This window comes from Vipera ursinii, assembly GCF_947247035.1.
Source record: "Vipera ursinii genome assembly, chromosome: 1".
In the NCBI taxonomy this organism is placed as follows: domain Eukaryota; kingdom Metazoa; phylum Chordata; class Lepidosauria; order Squamata; family Viperidae; genus Vipera; species Vipera ursinii.
This window is the reverse complement of record NC_139512.1, coordinates 179,725,235-179,748,241: the sequence shown is the minus strand read 5'-3', so window position 1 is coordinate 179,748,241 and position 23,007 is coordinate 179,725,235. Positions and strand designations below refer to the sequence as shown.

General features: G+C 36.6%; 1 protein-coding gene across 7 annotated transcripts in view; it reads right to left on the bottom strand.

The window, feature by feature from the left end:
• Window positions 1-2,641: 2,641 nt before the first annotated feature.
• The window catches only part of MAP2 (microtubule associated protein 2), a gene marked incomplete at its 5' end in the record, with an annotated part of 96,972 nt that continues 76,606 nt past the window's right edge, over window positions 2,642-23,007 (bottom strand). For 5 of the 7 annotated variants that reach the window (XM_083350687.1, XM_083350689.1, XM_083350691.1 and 2 more), the window contains 3 exons: window positions 2,642-3,049; window positions 4,171-4,283; window positions 8,917-8,998. In XM_083350687.1, the coding sequence (XP_083206813.1) occupies window positions 2,834-3,049; window positions 4,171-4,283; window positions 8,917-8,998 (411 nt within the window). In that variant the 3' untranslated portion in view covers window positions 2,642-2,833. Of the gene's footprint in view, window positions 3,050-4,170; window positions 4,284-8,916; window positions 8,999-10,129; window positions 10,223-23,007 lie in introns of all 7 variants that reach the window. The other 2 variants (XM_083350690.1, XM_083350686.1) reach the window with 2 other exon arrangements.

The window sequence follows — 23,007 nt, the reverse complement described above, 5'->3', positions numbered from 1 at the left end:
CAAGGTAAGATAAAACTGCAACATGGAATTAATGACTTTGGACACATATGCTTGGTAAGCAACTTTATCATCTAGAATGTGTTTATATTTCAAAAAAGCAGATTACAAAATAGTCACAGATTAAACACTGTTCTGACTGGCTGACACTTAGCATTGTCTACCTCAGATTCAGTAGAGCCTTGGACGCTCTCTTGCTCTAAGATTGGAAAAAAGACATAAAAACTCGAGAGAGGCTTCTGTAAGAACCAACAGCACAGAGTCAGAGTGACAACATTTCATTAAAAATACTGCTCTTTTTGACTTTTTGACTTAATTTTTTTAAAGCAGTGGCATGGAGCCCACAGCAAGATTGGCTCTCTTGTTCTGATCCAGCAGGGGTATTCTAGTATCTGTAATCAATGGTGTGTTTGAACTTATACAGTTATTCCAAATATCATAGCAATCACAGAGTAAAACAGTCTTTTTGACTGCAGGCTAACATTAAAAGAAAAAGCCTACATGACTGCATTATAAGCAGCAGGATCTTAATATGAGGCAGCTTCTAAGACGTAACCTGTCAGACTATTTATGCATCAGTCTATCCTTATATCATTTGAACAAGTACTCAAATTTACTTGTTTCCATTCATTTACAAATAAGAGCTTGACATTAAGGCTCTATTTTAAAATTAGGATCCAATATAAACCTATAGCTATTACAAAACAATTCTGGAGAAGTGCAAAGAACCACATTTGTGCATCTAATAAATTGATCTAATGAGAGCCAGCTCCATGCATCTTATGAGATTGTACACAGTGATACATTTGTTAGCTTTTATAATGATATGAGCCTCTTGTTTGTTTGCATTGTTGATGTTTTTCTTTGAAAATAATTGAAGCATCATTCTTGAGACATACTAGGTAAATTAAAATGTTTAAGAGGTAGCCCTTGTCCAACAGCTTCCAACACACAAAGCCATCCTAATGAACCATTTACATACAGGTCAGCTTGAGAACATGCAAATGTAATATAAGTGATTTTAAGGAAAATGCCATAAAACTGCAGGGTAAAATAGGTAACAATTATCATGTAGTCAAAACTAGCATATACTACATGAGTAGACAGTGGTCCACCTATGCATCACATTACCAGACCATCTTGCGTACCCTTTTAATTTCCATGTAGTAATGCCGGAAATCCCATACACTCCAAATTAAGTGCCTTTTCTCTTATTAGAAACACTGTCACATACTTTTTATATTGTTTCTGAAGATTATCAGTCCATCACCTTGGTTATCCTACCTAGGGAACTTACATATCGGGAATCAATATATATTATGAATGCAACTCGCTAGAGCCTTGTTGTACTGAGGTGCCCAAGTACATCAATGCAAAGATGCAATTTGTAAAAATGAAATCACTTCTGAGAAGACTCCCTGTTGTTTCTTGGAATTTCAACTTTAGCAAAAGAAAAAATAAATAATTTAAAAACATCACTTGTACTTCGGTGCTTTGTAAGGTAGGACAAAATAATTATTCTAAATGATATTTTTAAATAATCAAATTCAAAACTATAGTTTTGGAGAGAGAAGGGAAGGCAGGAAAGCAGGAAAGCAGGAAGAAAGAAGGAAAGATAAGTAATACAAAAGTCTGTAATGGCAAAGAAAACAAAGAAAGACAGGTAGAAAGAAAGAAAGAAGACTTTTTCTAGTATCACAGAAGAGACTCGCATCTGGCACTAAAACAAGGTCACATTTTGAGATGTTACAGAACGCAATTTCATGCTGAACAATCTTTTTTTTTTGTTTGTATTTGTAAAAGGTTGAACACGGAAATAAAATCCCTGCTAACATCTACTGTACTTTTACAGACCTAAAATTGCAACACCAAAGGGTGCAAGAGACACAGATACTGTGAATAAAGAATTAGAATATTCAAGTATGAGGGGGGGTATCACAAATGCCCACACAGATATATATATATATATATATATATATATATATATATATATATATATATATATATATATATATATATATATATATATATATATATGTATGTATAAACTGTATCATACAGATGAAACCAGTAGTGAAGACACAAACCTAGATGTTTAACCAATATTCTAATCTGACACAACTCCATAGCTTAATTTCAGTAACTGTTTTAAAAAAGAAAAAAATGCTGCTTCCCCAGTACAGCTCATATGAATTCCCCCCACTACTTACTTATTAGTTAAATAATTTATTGTAATCAGCTATACACTGACATAATCATCCAACTTCCACAATGTTAATAACTTAATTGCCTCTTTCTTCTACTCATGTATATAAAATAACCCCGCCCTTTCTGAAGTGTTGACATCACTATATTTGCCCTTCTGCATGGTCCTCAGCCTCTCCTGCTTAAATTAATCTGTTGATAAATTACAAGTGGAGATGCTTCTTAATTCCATCCATCAACAAAACAGTCAAATGAGCAACTCAAGGGATTGAACAAGACTCTTCAGAAAGTAGTGGATGGCCTTCAGGCACATGGAAGGTCAAAATGCATTGTTATCATAGTACATACTCCATGCAAGACAGAGCAGAGCAACAATAATTGTCCAATGTAATATACTGCTATTGTACCCATAGAAAAGCCAAGATCTTCCGGCTGTAATTGGAAATCAGGCCAGTTTCTGCATCTATATGGTTCTTTCCCCCAGTTTTTATTTTATGATTACTACAGTCTTGGGATGTGACTTAAGTTTAGACATGGTAAAGAATGAATGTTAACACCTGCTCAGAGCCCATTCCTGGCAAGAAATCATGCCTAAATAATTGTAACTTCAAACACTGCTAACAAAGCAAATTCATAAGCCCTGTTTAGCGAGGGCTGCAGTGACATCTTCAGCCAGGGTGGCAAGTTGAGGAGATTCAAGCAGATTGATACTGCCGGAGGAGGAGACGTTGCTAAGCCTCCGAGGGGAAGCCACACTTGATCGGCCAGGAGATTGGGTGATGATTTCTGCGCCATGGTCCACACGGGCCCTTGCATGCTCTCGGAAATTGAGTTTCTGGCTGTCAATCTGTGTAAGGAAGGAAAATGCAAAAATAAAATGCAGCAACTATAGAGGTGTAAGCTCCTCTAAGACCAATTTCACTTTAATTTCCTTGTAAAAATTCTCTCAATGTTTTCTTGGGGGGCAACCTTCGAATGATACCTCCCTGGTCAAACTTCAAAAGCAGATGACAGATGTGCCGTTTGCTCAGCCTCTTTGTGAAAATGTCCTAATTTCATCACCAGAAATCTCCATTCATATTTTTCTTTAAATAAATTTAAGTGAAAATGAAGATATATGCAAGAATCGTGTGGGAAATGTTGGAGTATAAGTTTAGTTTTGTTGATCCGGATTTTCCAAATTAATTGAATGACAGATTCATTCTTGACAGATTCCCTGGGCTAAAATATTTTTTTAAAGATAATTTGTACTCTTTGGGCATTCTGTATACTCCTTTTAAAAAGATTAAAATATTGATTTAAATAATATTTTAACTTTTTTGTTTAAATCATAAAATAAATACTCCAGCTTATACAATGTAGTTAATGAGAACCATATACTGTAGTTCAGCTTTGTAGGGATCAAAAAATCAATAAGGTTCATATGAACATAAATGAATACGTAAAATATTTTTCCCCTGGGAAGATTTAAAAGAGGGAGAAGGAAATCAATTTCTGTTAAATTTCTGTATTTAACATAAGGGATTTTTTTTTAAAAAGGAATATTCAAAAAAATGTAATGATTTCAGGAAGAAACAAAATCAAACATGCAGTGAAGGTAAAGTCTGAAAGTATTTTTACATAAACCAGTGGTCACAATGTAAAGCTTTTACTTCAGAGAGGAGGCAGGAAATCTCTGGGACTTAGATATGGCATAAGATGGGACTTTTCACCCTTGGGAATCTCCCTGTTCTTGTAAAGTCTCCTCTGAAGGAAGAGCTAAGCAGTTAACTTAAGCCTAATGGAGGACACAGTGAGGTCGCGGTAGCAGCAACCTCTATCTCTGGGTAAATCATTGTCATTTTTACCTATAGGACTATGAAGAAATTCAGAATATTAAATAATTCCAAAATATTAAACAAAAGAATAGATAATCCATTAAATTAATATACTGACAAGCTGCCAGGTCTATGACCCCTGATATCTTACCTTGATATTGCCTCCTCCAGGTACATGGTGAGCATTTTCAAGTGAGCCAACCTTGGCTTGGGCCTTCTCTTTAAAATCCAGTTTCACACTTTCGATTTTCACTCGACCCCCTCCTATAAGTTATGGGGGAGGGGAAAAATACTTTAAAAGAGCACAGTTCTTCCGGATCTAGGATTTAAATAGCATTTAAACCTACTGTGTAACAGATTATTCTGCGCTTCAATTTGAAAAATATTATTTAGCATATGAGAACATAACAAAAGAGAAGTAAACATATACACACAATCCACATAATTATAGACAAATATCTACCACACAAATGGATTTTGAGTTATACATTTTTGTGGTTTGGCTTACTGCACTCTAAACCCATGCCATGGGTTTAATTGTGGTTAATAAGGAAATTCTTAACTACATATTATATGTTTGGTTTAGACTATGTAACCTTTGCCATACTCCAGCATGTCATTTAACTTCAGCCATCATAAAACTAGAAGTGCTTCTGCAGTACTGCCTCTACAGCTTCTGGGCAGTTTGGGAGTAAACTTCCTTGCAAGCACACTAGTTTGCTGTGATCCTGATTGGACTGGGCTGTTCTCTATTAACAAAAAGCAGGAAAAGTGAATTGACCAGTTACCTCCCAGATGGCCAGGACACCAGGGAAAGATCTTTGCTTGGAATGATTTGGGACAATATCCTGGTGGGAATGATGATGGGGGCTATTTGGCCTCTGCACTAACTTGCATATTTAAAAAGGACATTGAAAAGTTACTTGGAGACAATTGCAAGAGTGATAATAGAGATTCTTATTTTAAAGATCTTTTGTAATGTCATATCTTGCCCTATTTTAACTAATAATCAATAGTTATTTTGTCATAATTTTGCTAATTTCTGTCATCCCTTTCAAGTGTGACACACATAATATGAACATGCTTATACCTATAGATACAGTAGTTACATTTAAACAATGTTTGGAAAATACCCAGAAAAAAATAGTGGGAACACTCATGAGAAACATCTGTCCTTCCTTTTAAACAACTGCAGTATAGCCATTTAAAAAAAATTCTTTGAATATTTTAGCATTTTACTCCTTTGAAAGATATTCTTCCTACAAAGATGTTTTGCATACAATGCTAGCAATGCAACTAATGTAACTTTCTGGAGAAACAGATTTTTTTCTGAAATCAAGGAAACAGAATTCATATGTACTGTAAACTATATAATTTTTATACTTGGATCATAATCTAAATTTTATAATTAAAGTACAAGAATAGAATAGAATAGAATAGAATAGAATAGAATAGAATAGAATAGAATAGAATAGAATAGAATAGAATAGAATCTGGAAGGGACCTTGGAGGTCTTCTAGTCCAGCCCCCTGCTCAAGCAGGAGAACCTATACCATCTCAGACAGGTGATTGTCTAGCCTCTTCTTAAAAATCTCCAGTGATGGAGTGCCCATGATTTCTGGAGGCAAGCTGTTCCACTGGTTGATTGTCCTCAATGTCAGGAAGTTTCTCCTTAATTCCAGGTTGCTTCTCTTTGATCAGTTTCCAACCATTGTTTCTCGTCCTTCCCTCTGGTGCTTTGGTGAACAACCTGGCCCCCTCAAATACTGGAATACTGCTATCATGTCTCCCCCATTTCTTCTTTTCTTTAGACTAGCCAAACCCAAGTCCTGCAGCCATTCTTTGTATGTTTTAGTCTCCAGGCCTTTGATCATCTTAGTTGCTCTTCTCTGATTTTTTTTCCAAACTCTCAACATCTGTTTTGTGATATGGTGACCAAAATTGGCTGCAGTATTCCAGGTGTGGTCCTAGGGTTTTAGAAAGCAGTACTAATACTTTGTGTGATCTTGATTCTATGCCTCTGTTTATGCAACTTAGGATTGTATTAGCTTTTTTGGCTGTTGCTGCATACTGCTGGCTCATAGTCAAGTGATTGTCCACTAGGAATCCAAAGTCCCTCTCACAGTTACTGTTTTTAAGCCAGGTCTCACCCAATCTGTTTTTGTACCTTTGGTTTTTCCTACCTAAATGTAAGACTTTGCTTTTCTTCACATTGAAATTCATTTTGTTGGACATTGTTCATGTTTGCCAAGATCTTTTTGGATCCTGAGTTTGTCTTCTGGGGTATTGGCTACTCCTGTCAGTTTGGTGTCATCTGCATATTTGATGAGTTCCCCTTCAATTCCCTCATCTAAGTCATTGATGAAAATATTGAAGCGTACTGGGCCTAAGATGGTACCTTGTGGTACCCCACTGCTCTCCATGTGGATGTAGTGCCATTGAGGACTACTCACTGACTACAGTTAGCCAGCCAGTTACAGATCCATCTGGTGGTGGTGGTTGTCTATCCCACCTTTTCCTAGCTTACCAAGGAGTAGGTTGTGATCTACGTTGTCAAATGCCTTACTAAAATTTAAGTATGCTACATTCACTGTGTTTCACTGGTCTACTAGTTTAGTCACTTTATCAAGGAATGAGATAAGATTGATTTGGCATGATCTGTTTTTAACAAACCCGTGATGGCTACTAGTTATGACTTTGTTTGTTTCTAGTTGTTCACAGATCTGTTTTTTGATTATCGTTTCTAGAATCTTCCCAGGTATTGATGTTAAACTTATTGGTCCGTAATTTCCTGGGTCCATTTTTTTCCCTTTCTTGAAGATGGGAACCACATCAGCCCTTTTCCAATCCTCAGGTACTTCCCCGGTGCTCCAGGATTTATGAAAGATGTGGTGCAATGGTTCTGAGATAACATCTGCCAGCTCCTTCAGAACTCTGGGATGTAGTCTGTCAGGTCCCAGTGATTTATATTCGTCAAGGTTGGATAGGTGTTCTCTTACCATTTTCTTGCTTATTTTAATTTTTATTTCTAGTATGTCTTTTGCAGTGGGTTTTTTTTGGTATGACAGGCAATAGGTTTTTTTTGTGTGAAGACTAACACAAAGTATGAGTTAAGCAGCTCTGCTTTCTCCTCGTTGCCTGTAATTTCCTTGTCATCTTTTCTCTTTAGTGGGCCTACAGTTTCCTTGACTTTGTTAGTTTGTGTAAATAAAGCTCTGCATTAATAGATGAATTTAATGTACTCTGAAAAGAAAATTGTGCAGTTTTTTATTGGTCTTCAAAAATTCCAGGTTTCAAAAAGGTTCTCTGCCAAGATGTAAGAATGGTACTGTTGGGCTATGCACTGCATCAGATTTTAACACAAAAAGTTGCTTTTGTGGTCCCAGGAAAAAGTGTGGCTGCTTTAAAAGCTATTTCAAATAGGAGTTCCATTACTGCCCTTGAACACTCTGAAGCACTGGTTTTTTACTTTGGTTCAACCACCTCGACATAGTGACCTCTTAATTTGGGTGAAGTCCCTTTAAGTCTTATTCGTTTAGGGATAGACATCAGTACCATTCTTCTTGGAACAACTGAGAAAACTGAGAAACCAAATAGTATGGGGCAAATGTGTTTCCAGCAGGTATGAAATATATTTACAGTATATACATTAGTTGCTAGAGTTGGGCTGTCCTTCACCACTAACACTGAAAAATTAATTAGGATGGTGAATCAACATCTGCAGTTTTGAAGTGATCCCAGTAACTTGTTGGAAAATGATGATTCTGAATAGACTATTCAAGCACCTCTTTGTTTTGGTTACAAGTCTGTAAACTTGGTTGTCTCCCATATTCCTCTTACCTTCCAAACTCAATATAAAATGCCAGCTTTAACATATAAAGGCTTTTACAATTTGGTGCCAGGTTATCTGCAGGACCACTTCTCTCCCTTTCAGTTGGCACAGCCACTTGAATCATGCCACGAGAAGCACTGTCTGTCCTCCACTTTGGGAAGGGTGAGTGGGAGCCTAGAGGCATCTCCCCTGGAATGGCTTCCTACCAAAGGTTCATTTGGGTCCAACTTTAACAGGCCTCCAGAAATAGCTGAAGATGGAGCATTTCAGGAGAGCACTGAGGTGTTAATGCCAGGTATTGGTGATGGGATAGATAGATAGATAGATAGATAGATAGATAGATAGATAGATAGATAGATAGATAGATAGATATTCACAATTTAAGTCACTGTAGTGCTAATTATATGTAATACATGTGTTAAAGTTAGAAAATGTGTACAATCAATTACTTCATGTTGATTTATCTATTTTAAAAGGCTTGGCAAATTTGACTCCAATGATTTATCTGCAATTACCTGGTTTTACTAGGAAGAGAAAATTTCCTTTAAAAAAAACAACTTAGTGAATTATACCTACTAAGTATATTGTTTGTATGATTTTCTCAGCACACATTTGACCCATTACCAGACTGGTGTAGTTAACCTTTTTCTAATTTAGTTCCATGTACTTCAATGATATAATACAGCATATAATTCAGAAGCCAATGTAAAAATTTCACAAAAAATTCATCAAAATATACACTGAGAAGTGCTCATGACCAATCTACTCCCTGGAGGCTTTTTGTTATGAATGCTCTTGCAGTGCTCATCTTCCTCCCATCTCATTTACTGTAAGTGGCTGTGCTGACGGATAGGCTTTGCTAGAGACCTCCTTCCTCTCCTTCCTCCTGCCCTGCCACATAGCAATGGCAACAGACCAGATAGTAGGGAAATGGAGGAGGCAGTTTTCCCCAAACATCCAGTCATGGTTTTGGAATCAGAGCGCCTAGAAATGAAACTGCAGAGGTTTACAGAATTTCTGGAGTTTACAAGATTCCATTTCCCCTCTGGAAAATCTTAGCATTACCTGGCCTATGACGGATATTCTTCAGGGAACCACATTTAGAAGTCACATGACTCAGGTCTATCTTCTTGGTTACAATCTGCACCTATTTAAAATATACAAAATATATCTGTATGTTTAGAGAGCTATAGGCACAGAAAAAGATGCATTTTATATCTGTAGGAAGAAGAAACAAAAACAGAAAAGGTACGGTAAGTGTTTAGTTTGAAAAACACAGAATATTAGAAATAAATAATAATGGTACCAAGAAGGAACGATATTCAGGTTAATACAGCAAACATCCCACTGGAAGAGTAAATTAGTGGAATCATTTAAAATCTCTTTCATTAATAGGTAAGGCTATTAATCAGGAAAGTGAGATTATTTTTAAAGATGAAGATAAGATTTGCCTCAGTGCTGTGTGTTGAAGTGTGTCTTTTAAAGCTTCCATTTTCTATAGGAAATCAAGGATGTTTTATTTTCATTGCCTGACTTTCTGCTCAGAACAATTTTCTCTTCTTAGGCTATTTCATAAACTTCCTTGGCTTCTGAGAAACATTAGTAGAAATATTGTCCTATAATTTTGACATGTCAAATATGTCAAAATATTTAAGAGGTGTTAAGTAGAGTGCTTGAAATAAGTTTGCTGAAAGGGTCAAACCATAGAATTAGGCAAGCGTCTCCTAAGATAGCCCTGGATTCACATATCACCCACATTGAAGTGAAATCATCTTACAACTAGTTGACCTGCATTGTTCAGTGGCTATGAATGCATCTGGTAAGATTGGGACCAATGAGTGATCATTTCTCTTACTTTTGAATCAGTGACAATACATCTCACATTTTAATCAAGCAATGGTAACTTTCTGCTGACATCATTATTTCTTCAGAACTCAGGACTCTTTTTTTCATTTTGCTTTCAAGCTTTGATTAACGATGGAGTTCAGAAGAACCAGTGCAGTTAGTCATTACATCAGTGCTTGCAGAACAGGGGCCTTTGTGAAGAAAACCTGGCTCTTGTCCTTCTGAGTGAAATTAAGAACTTGCTGTGGTTTTTTTAAGGAAGGAAGGATATAGCCACTAAGTACACAAAGCTGATGCATTATTAGACCAAGTTAATGTGTGAAGCATTAGCAAGAAGAGAAGCAATCTTGGTAGAGGATTAATGGGCTAGTTTATATAGTCTGGGTTCCCCACAGTCATCTGGAGATCAATTTAAGATACCACCTCTACTTACTTTTCCTCCCCCTGCTGAATGTTTGATGTTATCTCTTGAACCACATCTGGATTGTACATCACTAAAATCAATCTTCTTGTTTAAAATCCTAACCTAAAAGGAATTGGAGGTTATCTTACTATTAAGCATATTCTTTGGCTTTCATGATCCTGAAAATCAGGGTGCAAAATTACACTATAACGTCTGGTTTTGCACATTTGCAGACTAACCAATCAGCATCTTGTACAAATCTACTATCTTCCTCAAACATGGTCCATATAGCTATGTATACTGTGTGTAGTTTCTGAAATGTTAACAAAATCAGTTGCAGGAATATGTTAACAAAGAATAATCACATTAATTAATGAATGACATATCAATATATTGTTGGCATTCACCAAAAAATGTCATGGTACAATAATACTGGATAGCTTTGTGTCATGTTTTCAGCTGAATAAGCATGTATGAAAGATGGAGCACATGAGACACACTCAAAGCAGAGCCAGGAGGCAAAAGGTTTTGTTCAGGAAGATTTTGGCTTACAAAAATGTGCAATGGTATCAAAATGAAGAGTCAGAAGAAGACGCCACAAAGGATGATTCCCTGAATAACAGATCGCTCCCATGCGAATTGCATGAGGAATGCTGCTCTGTTGGAAAAACATCAGGATGTGCCATGGCTTGCCCATTGTAAAAATATAAATGTACAAAACTTGGGGAGTTTTATGTGGGCATCCTATCTATGTGTTGTAAAATGTTGAAGATCTGGATGTGCTCCACAGCATGAGGGTCGGAGTTTAGATGACTGTTGTGAAGCTTTTATTAATTCTGTTTGGATTTACACTTGACAACCACTGTAGATTTTACTCTTTGTTAATACCATTTTATATTGTTTGTTATGCGCTAACTGCCTGGGGTCATATTTGTGACACCGATGGCCATACCTACTCTATGACTGTTTGAAGTTACAACAACACTGAATTAATGGTAGATACAACTGGTCCTCAGAGTGCCAGCCATCCCAGCAGCCCCCATCACATGATCACAATCTGGGTACTTGGCAACTTGCATGCACTGATGACCAGTTGCAAAATGCCTCACAGGTACATGATTGCCATTTGCAACCTTCTGTGCTGGTTTCTGATGAAAGTCAAAGGGCAGCCAGGAGACAAGACTGCAGATCATGAGTAAATCTGCGCCACCCATGCACCCATCCCAGCCCCTCTGCGCTTACACTGTGCTGATCATTTGCATATCCCCTCATATCCCCCATACCCCTGCGCATCCTTCCCTGGCACCTCTCATGCCCCCTCCCCAATCTCCACAGAGCTACTTGGGCAGTCTCAACAACTCATGCCTCTCACATCCCTCCGCACACCCTCCCTGATCTGCACAATACCTCCCACTCATTCCAATGCATCTCCCTCATCCGCATGGCACCTCTTGCACCACCTCCCAACCCGCACAATGTCTCCTCTTGCACACCCTCCCTAACCTATGTTGTGCCTCTTGCATAGCCCTGCACAACTTCCCCAACCCACACAATATCTCTTGCATACATCCCATATCCTTCTGCAATTTCTGTGCCCCCCCAACTACCTGTGGACCTGGGATTTGTAACTTTCTGCCCACTTCCCCACTGATTTGGTTGTGGGAAGCCAGCAGGAAGTTTCCTCACCTAATGTAATTCAGAAGACCATGGCATAAATGTGCAGGTAACAGTGATTACATCTATAGTATATAATGAATCTATAGGGTTCTGAATTATGACAGCATTTTACTGATAACTGGTGACTCTTGTATTTAAGTTGTCTCATTTGATCAATGCCCGATACTAGCAAATTCTGGCACCTTTTCTTTCAGAAGGATTAAACAAAAATTAACTGGAATGCCCAAGAAAAATGATTTCTAGTTCCAAACTTTATGCAATGATATTCTTTCAAAATTTTTATTTTAAAAACCTTGAGAATTCTATGCACTAAACATCTGGTATAGATCTGGGCCCAGTAGGAAAGGCTATTAATATCGGTTATTTTTGCCACCTTGATTATTTATAAAAATAATAAAGATGGGATAAAAACAAAGAAACAAACAAATAGGCACATTTGTAAGTACTGTATATAAAACAACTGGCTGCACCCTATCCTTGAAATGATAAATCAGCACCTCTGAGAATAGTGATTGAGAAAAAGGATTTGTCTGGAAATACCTTTCCAAGATTTATGATTAACAAATACATTCTCCTCAGGGTGATTTTGCAGCTCTTCAGATTCTTTGTCCATCCATTTCCCAAGCATGTATACAGAAATATTCTGAGTTGTCCTTATTATTTTAGACTTATGTTGACACCTACAATAATGCCCATTATCTACATTTTTTGAGAATCTAGATCCTGTAGAGAATGTCAACCAATCTCCAAACTGAGAAAAGTGTTTAATATACTTAACCCTATAGATATTACTAATCCCCATGATCTGAACTGTGAATTTATAAAAATCCCATAATCCCTACTATACAAAAAAAACCCAATAATAGGTTGCTAGTGTTTCTTTCTTAGTGATTATGATTTACTTTTCCCTACATGTGTCTGGTGCTTTGAAAATCCATCCATCAATTCATCTGGCCATACATATAGTATATACATATATTTAAAATCCCTTCTGAAGAATTAATGGCAAGGAAATACTGAAGAAATGTGTAAATAAGAACCCTGGATATGGCGTCTTTTTTGATATAATAACAAAACCTTATTTAAAAGGTTTTCATTAATTGTGACTGTAATGACATAGTGCTAAATCTGCATTCAAGTCCTTTTCTGAGCTGAGTGGTTAAAAATGGGAATGAAGGAAAGTCAGCTTTAGAAATTGCTGGCCAGAAAAAGTCCTGTGAAGTAGAAGACACAAAGTCTCTGGAAAGGAGAAAATGGCATTTCTTAAGGGAAGAAGGGAAAGAAGAAATCTCTCATATGGAAAACAGACTTTCCTCATGAATTACAGAAAGTTAACCAACAGAGTAACAGTGCCAATAACATTGGACATTTATGTTAGGCATATGGTGTTAGCCTACAATGTTGGGTTGAAAATATATTAACCATAATGCTATGTCTTTAAGAAGTTAATTGGCCAATGGGTGTGTAAGTGTTCTCATGGCCATAAGAGGAAGCTAGGAACGTAGCTTCTTTCTCTCTCTGAATTCACTGATCTCTACTATTACTGTTTTTGCTCTGCTGTTGGTTTACTACTGTTGTAACCTGAACTGTGTATTGACCTCTGGACCGGTAAGAAGACTTTGTAGTTTGGATTACTCTTTGGACTGTTGCTATTGTTTATGACCTGGACTGTTTATTGTTGACTGTGCATTTTTGTTTTTACACCACCTCAAAAGTAAAATACTTTTTGTTTTAACAACTCAGTGTACTCTTACTGTGTGACTTTTGCTGCTCTCAGTACCCTCCCTTGTCTGTGCAACTCTTTGGTAGCACAAGGAGACCTCTGCACAACAAATTTCTTAACAATTTCAAACCAGCTTTTCATCATTTGGGAAACTAGGAGGAGGAGAAAGATATATAGGAAAGATGCATAGAGAGGATGGCTATTGTCCATCATGAAGATGGACAATAAGTTGGGCATTCTGAGGGCTGAATAGAAAGTCATCTGGAACACTTATTAAATGTACAGAGGGAACTGTTTTAGGGGGGGAAACCCTCTTGGATATATTTGAATGAAATTAAGGATCTCAACTATCCTATATTTTACCTGGTCAATAGTTCTCTATTTTAGAAGAGAGGACATGGTTTCTTTCTGCCCAGATGATAACCCAAGTCCTTAGACTTAAGAGTACCAGATCCTTATTCTTGGCTGGCTAGTAACATGCAGAATAATTGCCTATTCAATCATTATTTCAGAAAAGATCTGTCATTGCACAGCTGAACTGCATGCATGGTGTCCTCCCACTCTCCCTCCATTTTTTTTAAAGTTTTGCTTTGTGAACAACTCTTGCCTAACATTCAAAAACCACCCCTCTTCCTCATCTCCAATTATGTTACTATTTCTAATTAAAAAAACTTTGGATTTTTTATCCCATTTGATTGTCCATGCCTTGAAATCAGAGCTATATCTTTCCTGAGATCCTGAAGCTTTTCTGATTTCCTTTTTCCTGCCATACCACAAGTAGGATTCCTGAAGCTGCCAATATAAAAACCTTTTTGAAAATTAAATGCCACAAAGGTTTATTTAAAAGTTCCAAAACCTTTAAGTATGTCTACACATTTTAAAGATTATTTTATAATTGTCTAAGCTTTGTGCCTTTTCTTTACAATCTGAGATAGATTTTCAACAAAATTCTAAGGGTATTCTCTTTTCTTTATTGCGGCATGCTGTTAGTTGATGTGATTTTTTTTTCAGTTTTATGGCTGCTGAACAAAATTTCAAAATGCCAGGAGAAAAAGCATGTCCTTGTCCAAATCTATTTTTGCACATGATTGTGACTAGGGTTGCAAAAAACCAAAACCAAAACCCAGAGTTTTCAATTTATGAATTAAAATTACACAGCAAGGCAATAAGAGAATATTTGCTTGGCATTGCCTTCACTTCCAAGGGAAAGCAACAACACCTAAATGAGGGAGATTACAGGATGGAAATCTTTCTGAAAGCAGCTCTTAGACCACCAGTCTTTCCTCAGTCTCACAGGTAAATGCAATCAAGGTCAGTATATTCTTACTCCCTGTGTTTCAGGAATAGATAGATACTGGTTTTGAAAGTGTCACAGTTTCCTCTCTCCTTGATACAAATCAAACACTGAAATACTTTTCTAGAAAGGTGGCTAATGAGTACCCATGCCGTGAAATGAAATTTCCTTTGGGCTTTGTGCCACATTTACTACATCCCTTCATCAAAAGGTATGTGAGTATTTATCAGTCTCTATTTACCCAAGTGACTGTGATGGAATCTTGCAGTTAGTTTAAAAAATGGCAAGCTTCTTTTTCTTCATTAAACAGCACATTAACAACAAAAAACAACTACACTATTCAATCAACTTATCAAATATTCTGGTATGTACATACATTGTATATATCTTATTTAGATATAAAAGATGCCACTATATACAGAAAGGACAATTTGGTGTAAATGGTTATCTTCTAGGCAAACATGGGCCTTTCTCACAAGAAATAGACAACTGGTTGTATTAAAGATCCTTATAAAAATACAGGTAGGAAATCATTACTCTACTAGGAATGACATGATTTTACCAGTTTTATAAATACATAATATCAGGATGTATGATAAATTTATACTGAAATGGTCAGATATAAGAATATGAATGCTCTTGTGCATATTGCAATTATTATAATATAGAAAAAATAATTAAAATAAAATAAAACCTACACTTCTGTTTAAAATTACTGGGTCTCTGTTTTAAACAAAAAGAAAAGTTCAAAGATGTTCAAAAATATAAAAATGTTAAATGCTCATATCTTTCTCCTGCTTCCTTCCTGCTACACTATTTTGTGTGTGTGTGTGTGTGTGTGTGTGTGTGTGTGTGTGTAGTTTTGCAGAAAGTTTATGAAAATTCATCTATACCTCAAGGATTATTCTTTGAAACAAGGGCACGCAGTTCTCAATGTTATTCACTACCTTCAGGGTCCCTTCTGCTGTCTTTGCTTATTTCATATTTCCTTTGAAAGTTATAGAACATGACACTGCCAACAAAATGGAGGCTCGACATGCAGAGCAATATCCATGTGCTAGCTTTTCCCATGTGCTATTTTAGAATGCAGAGCAATTGAAGAGGGGAGCTCTGGTAGAAGCCTTAAGTGTTACATAGACCCATTGGGGTAATGAAGATGTGCAGCTGACTTTTATTGATAACCTTTTATGTCCTTTCCATCTCTATGACCCAAGAGTCTATAGTTGTCTTTCTGAATCTTTTTTAAAATATTAAGTTATTTTTTTATTTTTTTTATTTTAATTCCATTTATATCCCGCCCTTCTCCGAAGACTCAGGGCGGCTTACAAGCTTAGCAGTAGCCTTCATTCTATGTATATGCCTGCTTATTAGGGCTTTCACACAGACACCCCAAGCGGCATTATTACAAAGTCAGCTTAATTGCCCCCAACAATCTGGGTCCTCATTTTACCTACCTCGGAAGGATGGAAGGCTGAGTCAACCTTGAGCCTGGTGGGATGCGAACCTGCACTAATTGCAGGCAGCTGGTGTTACTTAAGGAGGCATTAGCCCACTGCTCCACCAAGGCTCTTTGGTGGACATCATCTAATTTTACCTGACATCACAAACTAGTTATGAATGTGAGTGGGGGAGTTCTCTTCTTTAGATGAATTTCAAATGCATTTTTAAATTAGAGGGATGAACTGCAAAATTCGAAAAAATAAAGCTCTTGAAACACAGCTGCATTTTTGTTCAGGTATAGATTGAGAAAGTGCAAATTAGATAAAACACAATTCTGTGTATGCTAAACTAATTTCTTCCATCTCTCACCTTCCTAAACTACTGCAACAAATACTAAGAGAAGGAGGATAGCTAGGGAATGCAGAATGTCAGGACATTGGTACATTCAATTAGCCATTATGGGGGAGAAATCCAAGCTGAGACCACAGTAGTTACATTTATTAATAGTTACACATCTTCATTTTTAAAGATAACTATGAAATTTAACAATTATGGATTGGTCAATTCTAGATGATATTTGAATATTTTTCTTCTAAAACATTCTCTCTTTCTAGAAGATATTAAGAAGGGAATTTAAGACTCTCTGACTACTTTCCCCTAATTAAAAAAAGAAAAGATGATTAAAGATTATTTTTTGTTATATGTTAGAAATCTCACAGACAAATCATATCAAGTATTTGTAGCATCAAAGCTTAAATTGGAGGCAAAGAACAATTTCAATTCTCCCTGAAACATATTGAGTGGAAATACTGAGAATCTGACAGAAAGCTACAAAAATGGATTATTGTTTGAAACAAGAAAATTGGCAACAATTTATAACTGGGATGATAAGACAGCTATTATCCAGGCCGAATTTGTCAATTGTCAGGGTTTTGGTTTTTATACTGAGTTATGCCAACTAGGGGCTTTTGTAACTGAATAGCAAATTATTAATTTCCTGGGAAACTAATATCTTTGTCCCATAGCTAGAGTTATTACAAATGAATTTGTTTCTCAAACTGTCAAGTTATATCATTGCACTCAGCAAGGATGCCTCTTGTCTCTTTTAATCTTCGATTTAGTGTTCTTAAACCACTGGCTATTTCTATTAGACAATCTCAAGATAATAACAGCATGATTGCATTCAGTATTGAATATAAATTGTTCTTATTTATTTATTTATTTATTTATTTTAATCCCATTTATATCCCGCCCTTCTCTGAAGACTCAGGGCAGCTTACAATTTAAGCACAAACCAATGTGCTTAGCAACAGCCTTCATTCTATGTATATACCTGCTTATTAGGGCTTTCCCCCCCCCCCAAGCGGCTTTATTACAAAGTCAGCTTATTACCCCCAGCAATCTGGGTCCTCATTCTACCTACCTCGGAAGGATGGAAGGCTGAGTCAACCTTGAGCCTGGTGGGATGCGAACCTGCACTAATTGCAGGCAGCTGGTGTTACTTAAGGAGGCATTAGCCCACTGCTCCACCAAGGCTCTTATATGCAGATATTATCACTATCCTTGATAATTGTACAATGTATTTAACACAGTTTATTGCTTTATAAACAGCAATATGTTTACACTCTGGTTATACTACTTGTTGCAACAAACCTAATTTGCTAGCATTTGGGATCCACTATAGCTATAGATTATTGCAAGAGATTGGATTTACAATTTATATGGGTTCTCTAAAATGTCTGGATTTGTATTTTTCTCAAAATATATCACAACATATTGAATTATCTATATCTAAATGCATAGGTGCAATTTCAGTAACTATAGCTTGATGATTAAAACTCTAATTAAGATTAATTAATTAATCAAGATTAATGCTATCAAAATGAATATTACATTGATATTAATATATATTTTAAGATGGATTCCAAAGTTAATTTCTACTAGCTACTTTTCTCATTACTAGATGAGAAAATGTTTATATCAAGCTAAACTCCCTTGATTCACCAAAGTGAAAATGCTTTAACTTACCAGATTTTCAACTCATAATTGGCCTTTATATTAACATCAATATTTTTTATTCTTTTAGAATGAGGTGTTTTATAGATTTTAGCCTAATTAGTGAGTAAGTGTGTAATACCCCTGGAATCTTAGCAAGTTTTACAGTCCAGAAACAGGGATCTTCTCTTCCAGCCCTGAAAGATAGATGTGAGTGTTGGAATAACCCAATCTAATAAGCCAATCTAATCCGAACATTGTAAAATAACCCAACTTTCTAAATCAGGTGATTTTAGTAGTCATTTTAAGGACTTGCAGATACTGTGTTCATTTTCATTCCTCATTCTAAGGAAAAGATAATGTAAAATGTAAAATGAAAGTCAGTATTAATTATTTAACTGAAATGTGGAATTAAGAAGTAGAATTACCTATTTTGAAGAATCAGAGAATCCAGGCTTTAAGACATGTAAAATGATTGTATCTTATCATTTAAAATTGATCAATTCATCAGAAAATATTATTTAATATTTATGGGACCCCCCAAACAATGTTAAAAAAAGATTGGGGGGTGGGTTTGGTCCCGGTGTTGCAATTAATTTGTAACATTCAACTATATTCCAAAAACATGGAATCTGTCATCTAATAAAGAACTTTGATTCTTTTGATCATGAAGCATAACAAAGCAGATAATTTTACACAAATGGAAATACTTCATGGATTTTAAGGAGTGGTTTCAGGATAAGAATCTTATATGTTTCTGAAAAGCCTCTCTGTTTCTATTGGAAATAGGTTAGATTTAATGCTAAGCTAAGATGTGAACTAATATTATATCAGTTTTCCCTGTTAATTAGTTTTCACATTTAGTTTATTTTAATTCCTATAATATAGCTAGTTTTCTTGTTTCTCTGCATAATCATTGTTTTTCCTCTTAATACTGTAGTTTTATCATATTCTATTAAAATAAATAATACAAAAACTTGCCCAAATATTGATTTTTTAAAGATTCTGGTTGCATTGCCATGATGAAGTTATATGGGCACCTGTTTTAAGCCCCATCAGAAATGAACTGTGTGTGTGTTATTCTGTCCTTCCTACAAACATCTGAACTGTAGCTCCACATTGGATCATCTCAGTTGCTGTGGATGTGATGCAATGTGCTTCACATTAAAAATTTAGTATATGCTATGGGGTAGCTCTGGTCATTTTATGCCTCTCAATTTTCTAAACCCTGATGCAAAGTATGTTATTCTGCTAAACATCAAAACCAAATTTTACAAGGAGACATATACCTCAGCTGAAGTGCATGGTTTTCAGAGGCTTCTCTAGCTGCCCACAGAGCATAAGCATATTCCTGTGGTATGATATGTTTTATAATTTGAAAACTTTGTAACTTAAAATCAAATATATTTATCTGCATGATTTCTTCAATCACAATTAAGAAAAAATAGCAACCAATGAGGGATGGGAGGAGGGGTCTAGGAAGAAAAGGGCTGTGTAGACTTCTCTCCTGACTTTCTTTGGGCTTCCTTGCCCATCATTAAGCTCTCAAAAATTCTTTCTCTCCATGTTTCGCATTCCTGGTGGACAGCATATTAGATTCTTCTGAAACATATCATTCACACCAAAGAGAACCACACTGTGCATGTGACAAAGAGAGGCTGCTTTTTGCCCAGCATACCCTGAAGAAGAATAAGTGCTTGGGGTTTTTTTTGTTTTTTTTTAAAGTTGCCCTCATGTTGAGTTTGGCCCTCAGTGATTTATGTAGACATGTCTCTAGTTTGGCAATCCATTCTGGGGTGTATTTTCAACTTCCTAGTCTAGACCATAGCAGTACATATCTTCTGGTGACCTCTCATTCAACTACTAACCAAGCTCAATTCTGTCATATAAAACTATTCAATTTTTTTAAATGATGGGTAATATTAAAATGTCATTGGATTAGGATACGTTTGCCTAGGAAGATAAGCAGAAGTGCACATTTCTCTCAGGCCTCTTCTGTACCACTTTTCTGCTGTGCATCATACCATCAGAGATATGCCATTACGAAGAATGCGACGGTTAGACTTGTGTTGGAATGCATAACCAGGTTGGTAGTAGGATTGTACTTCATTTTGTTTTTTGTCTTAAATCATACGCTATAAAAAATTTACAGTAGTAGCAAAGCAGAAAAGCTAGAACAGTTCCCCTGATACCATCAGCAGCCACAGGACTGATGTTTTTGCGCTTAAACTGTTTAAGAATGCAGTTCCTTGTCTGCCACTTTTGATGATTACATTCAGTAAGAATGAGACTCTATGAACTGACTAGCAGGAGAATTGGCTGTGAGCAAAAGATACCTTTATCCTGATGGCTTATCGATCCTCTGTTCTTCGCCATTTTGCATGTTATGGCCACTTTTCATTTATTTTTCTTTTGTGGTCACAATGGTTTCTTTCAGAAAACTAACACAACTTGAAACACCTTTGTTTTGTTTCAGTTAACAATTGGGGAAACCTCACCTTACTCTATTATTTTTATTATAATTTATACAATTATAAAGTACAAGATCTCGGTTGACATGTGAGCCTTTTCAAGCTTTTTTTAAACTTCCATTTTTCTTGTTGTCAGATAGTTGTGCTGTGTGAAAGCACTAATAGAATCAGGGTTACAGTATATGCGTGTATAGGCTGAGATCAAGAGACAGGTTAAACAGATTTATTAACTGACTAGCTACTGATGATAATTATGCAATTCTATAATTTGATTTATTAACAAACAACTTCTTACTGTTTTATGTAAGCACTTTCAGTTGTTGGGACTGTGACAATATTACTGTATTTCCAAACTAAGGACAGACAGGATGCATGGGTTAGTGCATTCCTAGGTTATTGTATGCTTCTGGCAAAAGGAGCAAGTTTATCTCTCAATGACACTCTAAAATAGCATCTCTAGTCTCTTTAGACTGTTAGTTGTCATATCAGTTTATATTGGATTTTCTTATTTTTGGCATGGCTATTTCAGTTCACGTTATGAAACTTCAGCTGCATGCTCTTGATTTCCACAAACTGACTATGAAAGCAGTTCCTAGAAAAGCAGTTCACTTCAATAGCTCCAAGAGAGTTGCAGCCATGATATTTAACACCGAGGAAGCATCACCACATCATCTCAGATACTTCTTACTTTCTTGAAACGTAATTCTTATTGCCCGGAAGAATTTTTTCCAAAACTCCAAAGAACAGGCCTCTGGGTGGGGCACATGTGATTGGAATGAAGCATCAGTACCAGGCACAAGGAATGCTTTCCCCCAAAAAGGCCAATCCCCATCTCCTGCCAGACATCTTCCTATGCCCATCACACTGTCATGTCACTGCTTGCCCTTACTTCCTTCGTATCATCCATCTCTCTATCTCTCACCCTCCCTCCCTAGGTCAAAGGAGCCATCATATGCTTGATTGCATGGTCCTTCAAAAAACTGACTGATCTGGGATGCTTCTGCAAAGCACTCAGCAACCAAAACCTAGCCAGTCTATCTACTCCCTTCCATCCGTCCATACACAACACCATCTCATGGCTCTCTCAGGTACCTGGTGAAAATTTGCAAAAAATCCCCTTACCAACAGAATGGACCAGAAATGCTTCTACTCTCCCCTCAGTCTTTCTCCTAAGAAGGGACAGGAATCTTCAATTCCCATCTCCCCAAATCTCTATCATAAGTTTAGTTTGCTCCTTAATCTTTTAGATGTAATGATACCAGAGAAATGGGGCTGCCATAGGCTGGATATTCCAGATCCTCTAATTTTCATGTCCAGAGTGCAGGGTGGAAGAGATGGCCAAAATGACCACTATCCCACAGAGTTCACATGACAGCCAGAGGATGCAGGCTGGTTTTCTTGGTATGTCATCAATCTATTTCCAAACTGACACCTGTCCAGGCTCTTCAGCACACCAAGATTAGTTATTTCCAGATTACTGTCACCACTGCTGCTTATGTCAGATTGGCCCTTGATGCTATCACTCTTGTTGTTGCTTGGCATCACCAAGTTGGAGGGTACAGTCAATTCTGCAGTCATGCAGAGTCATCTCTTCAGCTATATGTAAATGGAGAATGGCCTTTCCTAACTGTTTCTTCTGGAAGAAAGACCCCCTTTGGACACTTTGAGTCAATTGGAATAATCCCAGTACAATACCTTACCTGCTGGCTGTGCACTTATTGTAAAGCTGTAGCTTTCCCATCTATAATGGGATATATATGCCTTCTTCTATAGTTCCTTCCAATGTGGTTACAGAACTTTTTAACCATTAACATTTGCCATAAAGCTAATTTAGCAACCCAAGGGGGTACCTTATTTGTGTAAGAGACAATTGTCGTACAAACCTGTCCTTAGTTTCTGTGCTCAGTTTTACTATTCCATAGTGCACAAGAAAAAAAGGGCAGCTTCAAAGAGGCTCCAATGTCCCCATGTTTGTGTAGATATTGCTCAAAATGCATTTCCTTTCTTTCTTCCTCTCCCACTCACCTTAGTCACATGTTGCTATGGCCACAGTCATTCAGAGAAATGTTTAAGTGCAGATGCCACTTTAACTGCCTTATTGTATCCAATGAGGACTTTTCTATCCAGATTTATGCTTTACCATCTAAGCAATGGTATGCTGTCTGCATTTTCTAACAAATGAATGTGGATCATCTGCTGTGGCATATTATTTTATTCTATTTTTGTGGATAGAAGGGAAAGATATTTGTCAATCAGTGGAAAGTTAAGTAAGAAAGTGTGGTACTTAGCTATATGCCAGCTTGAAGGC